Source organism: Apaloderma vittatum, unplaced genomic scaffold (genome assembly GCF_000703405.1).
Source record: "Apaloderma vittatum isolate BGI_N311 unplaced genomic scaffold, ASM70340v1 scaffold31079, whole genome shotgun sequence".
In the NCBI taxonomy this organism is placed as follows: Eukaryota; Metazoa; Chordata; class Aves; order Trogoniformes; family Trogonidae; genus Apaloderma; species Apaloderma vittatum.
The window spans coordinates 1-6,570 of NW_009736322.1; the positions used below are offsets into that span (position 1 = coordinate 1).

At 50.3% G+C, this 6,570-nt stretch overlaps 1 protein-coding gene across 1 annotated transcript in view; it reads left to right on the plus strand.

Annotated features, from left to right (window-relative positions):
- Positions 1 to 1,211: 1,211 nt before the first annotated feature.
- Positions 1,212 to 6,570, plus strand: part of ZMYND12 (zinc finger, MYND-type containing 12) — a gene marked incomplete at its 5' end in the record, with an annotated part of 10,641 nt that continues 5,282 nt past the window's right edge. The window contains 2 exon segments of the mRNA XM_009876934.1: positions 1,212 to 1,341; positions 5,892 to 6,087. Of these exon segments, the coding sequence (XP_009875236.1) occupies positions 1,212 to 1,341; positions 5,892 to 6,087 (326 nt within the window).

Here is a 6,570-nt window from a genome sequence, read left to right on the forward strand (position 1 = left end):
GGCCGGGACGGGGTGCAGGGAGAAGGGACCCCCTTAGGGAAGTGATTTTACCCCTGGGCTGGCGCTGGGGAGGCCGCGTCTCATCTCCTGTGTTCACTTTTGGGCCCGTCACGACAAGAAGGACCCTGAGGTGCTGGGGCGGGTCCAGAGAAGGACAAGGAAGCTGGGGAAGGGTCTGGAGAACAAGTGTGGTGAGGAGCGGCCGAGGGAGCTGGGGTTGTTCAGCCTGGAGAGAAGATGTAGCGAGGTGGGGGTCGGTCTGTTCAGCCAAGTAACAAGCAATAGAATGAGAGGAAATGGCCTCAAGTTGTGCCAAGGGGACGTTTAGGCTGGATATTAGGAAGAATTTCTTCACTGAAAGGGTTATTGGTCGTTGGAATGGGTTGCCCAGGGCAGAGGTGGATTCCCCATCCCTGGAGTATTTAAGAGTCGGGCAGGCACAGCGCTCAGGGATGTGGTTTAGTGGAGGATTTGTCAGTGCTGGGTTAATGGTTGATCTTAAAGGCCCAGGGGTCAGGGACAGGCCCAGGACAAGGGTCGAGAGAAAGGGACAAAACCTGGGACACAGTCTGGGACACAAGGACAGGGTAGGAGGCAGGGACTGGCCCTGAGATGGGGTTCAGGACACAGCCTTAGGATACAGACATGAAGCCTGGGTGGCAGGGACGCGACCCAAATGGGGACAGGGAGAAGGCCCAGGACGAAGCTCAGCGGGCAGGGCGACAGGAGCCGGAGGGGGCACGGTGCGCAGTCGCTCGGCTGGAGCTCTCCTCCTGGCTCCCTACGGCGCCCGCATCAAACAGAGAGCAGGACAGTGAGCTTTCTAGATGTTTACACAAATACCTTTACTTACACAAGAACCTGGCCAAAGGCATATGTTAACTCTACGTGCCTTTGGTTTCACAATGACTTGAGGTTCGTTTGCCTTTGTTGTGTTGTTTTTCTCGTGTTCCGCAGTGTTGAAAGCCAGGGAGCTTTAGGGAGGGATTTAAATAAAGTTTTGACCTACAGAATCATGGTGACTAGGCAGGACAGCGCCGTGTTCCCATCTGGGAATATCAAGTATATATCAGGTGCTCTGTGAGCAGACTAAGGGCAGGCGGCTGTTGTGGGTGATTCTTGTGATGAAAGTCCAGAAGATGACAGGCAATAATCTTTCCTTACATCATTTCCAAGCAAACAAAAATATCATTCTTCCTTTATTTTGTTAGTGATGTAGATCATCAAAAAGCTGACTAGGTTAGTATCCATGAGTGTATATGCCAGCTGCTGATTCTAATCCATACGTCCCTCCCTCGTGTCCTGTCTGAAGGAGAAAGAAAACATGGCATGGAGCAGCTGGTGAAGAAAAGTGAATACCGCTTCAAAGTGCCACCAGTGAAATTCAATTAGATCTCTTCTTCCTACACTTTGATGTATGTTGTGTTGGGAGGGCACCTCGCTGGTTGATTGGTACTTCGTCGCAGAGTTTTTTTTTTTACAGAAACTGTGTAGTAATGGGAATGGGAGCATCCTCTCTCCGATTCTAAGAACTTTGTTCCTTTTTCACAGTCCTTACTCAAAGTCCTGAGCTTCCTCAGGCAGCAGCAATTCTGGATCTCCTGCCTTGCCAGGTAGTTAATCCCTCTTCCCAGTCAGTCCATGATCCAGCTGAGTTTCACTTCTTGCGGGCTGTCCTCATCCTTCGCTGAGGAGAGGGATTCCCCTTTCTCAAAACAGAGGGGCAAAGAAATCAAGTCCCCTCCCTTTGCTTACCTGGCCGACTTTAAACACCCTTTCCCACTAACTGCAGTCTTTTATCTCTGCTTTTTTGGCCTCGTGGGTGGTGCAGATGTGCAGCTCCTTTCCAGCCCGAGTGGTTTGGCTTTTTGTTGTTGTTTACGGGGTGGCAGGATCTGCTTTTCCACAATGTTGAGAAAATAAAATAACCCACCCAAGTGCATCTGCTGCTTAAAATGATCTTCCCCGTAAAAATAAATTATCCTTCTATCGTTGCATAACTCCTAATCACAGAATAATAGGAGAACAGAAGAGCTGAAAGCAAGCTGGTAACAATCAAACGATGCCACCGAGAAGAATATCGTTAATCTTCTGGATTTTACATCGCAGATTATTTTTAAGGTTGTTTCTGGGCCAGGCACTCGTGCTTTGGTGACTGGCTCCTTGCTGTGGCCTTTCTCTGAGCATCCGTAAAGAGAAAGTCTAAAAGGGGTGGAACCTGCGTAGATTAAATTCCTGCTTGGGGAAAGCTTGTGACAGGCTTTAGGAAGCAGATGCCTTTAGGCTTATTAGGAGTTGGACACTGACAACTCAGTTTGCCTTTGAAAATCCCGTCTGTTTGAAAATCACAGGCAAAATTGTCGACCAAAGTCCAAAGAAGGTGTGTGAGAGCACTCTGGGACCAGAAGCATCAGGAGAAATGCAACAGCTCCTTTGTTCCAGGTTGCGTTTAAGTTGATCTTTTATAAAGCCTGCAGTGAAAAAAGAAAAAACAGTTAAAATTGGTCTTATCAGGGGTGGTGGCAGGCTTGTTACATCCTTAGCTGCTTAAACTTTTTCCAAGAAACTTCACCTACATATCGAAGGCTGATGTTGAAGGCATCTGCTGTTACATCACTGAGTTTATAGCAATTAAAATGATGCCACATGCATGACAAACGAGCACGTGGCCGCCAGATCAAGGGAGTACTCCTTGATCAGCTGGGAGCTAATCGTTTGTTTTTAATAGGTCCTGGGGAAGACAGCAGGAAGACGGGGCTGGTGGAGGAGGGAGAGTCACTCCCAGATCAGAGTGCACACCCAGGTGAGCTGACAGCGGCTGCAAACCTGCAGCTTGAGCTGAATGACTTCATGGGAAAAGTCAGAGAGAGCAGAATTTATCGTCAGAGTGTTTTCCAGAGCAGAGATTTTTACAAGATCTTTAACAACCCTATTACATTTGTGCTTTGACCTTTGTCTCCAGGCTACCTAAATAAAATAGAATCTGGGAACAACATGTACAGGGACGCTTTGTCTTCCTCTTCTCCTAAGAAACGAGTGACAAAGTGGAAACGTCCTGTTGGTTACCTGCTTGCTTTTGCAGCCGGACTGGAGCTGCTAGCCTACAAATGGAGTCTGCCTTTATGTACAGCAAGGTACAGGGTAGACAGCCTGACAGGCCGCAGAAGAGCTCTGTGGAGAGAGTGAAATTATTTAATGGCCCATCTTGCTGGCTTCGTCACATTCCTATTCACAGAGCCCCAAAAAAATGCTTTGGGAGCTCAGAGAGAAGCTACGATCAGAGTAAAAACCTCCTGCTCAAAGCCTCAAACCTATCTCCACAGGTTTATTTTCTTTTTAAACGTTTCTGCTGTACTTCACAAACTCCTGCACGGTGTTTGTTTAGAAAACACGCGGCTCCAGCCTCAGCCGGGACACAGGGAAGCTCGCGCACAGCAAAAATGCCCTTTGGCTTAAGGGAAAGTGCGTGAAGCTGAGAGCCAGGAGGTTATGAGTTTCATACCTTGTCTGTACTCCAGAGCTTTGTTGATAGAAATCTGCTTTTGTCAACATAGCCGGGGGGGTGCCTGCAGACGGCACCTCCAAACTGACACAGCTCCAAGTTTCTGTTTGTAGACCGGCCTCACCTGCCTGCGTGATGTCAGCTTACCGCAGCCCCTGGGCACAGGAAAAGATCCGTGCCCCAGCCAGCTCCAGCAGTCCTCCAGCGCCTGCACTGGCCCTGCCGAGTGCAGGTTTCAACTCCAACTGGCTGGAAGCCTGCCTTGCTCTTTAAATCAGCGTTTCTTCAAGCAGGGCGGCATTTTTGGCGCCTGTGAGCGAGTAAGTGAATGTGGTGCCCAACCCCAAGTGTGTTCACAACCCTCTGCTCCCACCTGGAGCGGAGCTGGGGTCTTCAGCCTCCTCAAACCCCAACCGGTGGAAAAAATCTGCGTGGGGGCATCTTCAGAGAAACCTCTGTAATTGCAACACACATGAAAAGAGCCCAAAGCGTGCAGGTCCGGGGGCGCCCGGGCTACAGGCAAGAAGAAAAACAGCGCGGGGCCAAAGCTAACGATCCCCCTAAGGCTTGTAACTTCGCAGCCTTAAATATTCAGCACTGCAGGGCTTCTGTTGTCTCCTGCCCTTTCTTTTCCTTCTGGGAGCCGTGCAGGAGCCTAACCCTTAGCTTATCCTCGCTGCAGATGTTTGAAGATAGCTTCTGTCATGGGAAGCAACAATGGTCCTATCGACAAGGAGCTAAAAAAAATATCAGAAAAAAAAAGAACGATGCTGATTCTGGTGCCTCCCCAGATAAAATCTGCTTGATACCCACGCATGGCACCGGCAGTGACAGAGAAATAGTGGCACGGGCAGAGGAGGCAGCCTGACAAATAACAGCTTTTGTTGCTCTTTGTCCCAAGTCTGTGCTGACTTTCTCCCGGGCACCACACGCTCCCGCAACAGAGCTTGGGTTTGATTCGTGCCTTTTTCGCTCTCTACCTGCTGGTAGCTCAGGGGCTAGAGAGGGAGTGACGGCTGTGTTTTCTAGCTCTTGGCTCTCTTAGTTGTAGCTGGGTGTTATCACTTGGGGAGTGAGTTCTCCAAGCTCTCATCCAGAACGAACATCCGTTTTTTACAGCCAGGCTCTCCAGGAAACACTCACAGACTGTCCTTGAAGTTCCTCGTCCCTGAGCTGTTCCTTCACCCACAGCCTGACTCTTTTTTGCCTCTCTAAGCACTTAAAGCTCAGCAAAATGCCAAAGCCTGGCCGCCAGAAGCACTGGGATTGGTTTTTTCTGCCCTTGGCTCAGCCACAGCTGGGAAACAGAAGGCGATAAAGAGGTAAAATGGGATTTTCTGCCAGTGCTCACTGCACAGGCCTGCCTGTGCCTTCTAGCAAGAGAAGAGCAAGCGTCTTGCTGACTTACCACGACAGCACTGCTAGGCACACCAGCAACAAGATTTCTTTCCAGGCAGCTTTCCCGCTGTGCCATTTGTGTGAAAAGCTGACACAGAAGCCTTGGGAGTTGCCAACAACTACACTGAAAGCAAAGAGAAACAGATAAATAAGCATCCTGGCTCTTTCCCACTGCCATCCCTCGGCACGCGATAAAGGCGCCGTGTCTACGGCTGCTGTAGAGCACTTGGCATTCCAAGGGAGGGGGGATTATGGAGCTGGTGAGTAGATGAGATGCCGCGAAGGGTGAAAAGACCAAACACGGCGTGGACTGCGAGGAGCAGCAGCCGTACGCAGCCGTACGGACGGGCAGTGTTACGGAAATGCCGGAGAAGCTGCTTGACCCACTGGCTCGGGTGATGGATGCGCAGAGGCTTTAAGGCAGTGCACGAGGGTGTTCTGATTTTGACGGCCTTTCCAGAATCCGCGCCCAAAATACCAGGCCCGGAACTGGCCGGGAGAGGGTGGGAGGAATCCGTGGCCCCGTGTGAGGGGCTCTCTCCTCCCTTCCAGACGGCGGCTCCCGCAGCTGGAGGTGTGCCATGCTGGCACTGGCTCTGCGAACCCCACGCTCCGCTGCCTGCTGTGAGTCACCGTTATTACTGTCTGCAAAACCCCGCCGTAGCCCCTTTGTCTAATCTTTCCGATGGTCTTGTGATGATCATTTTCTGTGCTTCACAGCTTTTAGCACCGCAGCCTTATTAGCCCCCTTTTTTTTTTTTGGTAGGCATAAAGGATTCTTCGTCTCTTAAGACACCACATGACCCAAGAGGATGTCCAAAGCTGTTCCTGCTAGAAGTAGGAACGAAAGCCAGGATCTAATATGACAGCTTTAATTTCCATCTGTTAATTACAGGCACAAAGAACATCACAATCACTGTCTCACAGTTCACCAACTTGAATGTAGAAAGAGACTGTGCATTTTATTTCCCCTTCCCCTTCGCTCGCTCAGTCCCGTTACCACGTTTCCCTGCAGAAATACATCATGGATCTCGCCTTGAGCACTGCCCAGGAGTTTATTTGGGATGGAAAGCACGAAGAAGCGATACCTGTAGCTCTGCAAGCGCTGCACTTCGGTGCTGAAGTGTACGGCCCCGATTCTCTGCGCTTGGTTCCCGCTTATCTCCTCTTGGCTGAGGCCTCCACTGGTAAGTATTGTCTGAATAGTAACACTGGCAAGGACGAGGCCTCCTTTGGGTCAGGTTTCTGGTTTCCTTTTACCGTGTAACTGGGAAGGACCAGCTCTGCTTTTCAAGGTTGTGCCATGATTCCACCCTGCCCTGCCTCAAGGGTATTTCAGAGAGATTTGAGAAGTCACGCACAGCCCTGTCCCTTTCCTGGGGAAAAAGAATCGCTCCCCGGCGATGAGAGATCAATGAAAGCAAATGAAATATTTTCTCCATCTCTACAGATTCCCACAAGGGAAATTCTATTCTGGACCTCCGTGGCTTCGGATGACTCGCAAAAGCATTAAATTCCCGCGGGTGGGTGGTTGCGCTCTTATCTCAGGGAACCAGCAAACGTTTCTGAGGCTGTCGCATCGGAGGAATGCCTCGGCTCCTTCACAAAAGCGCGCTCTGCCCGAAGCGGAGCTCTTTTGTCATTGATTGCTTTGCAAAAAATGTCAGCTT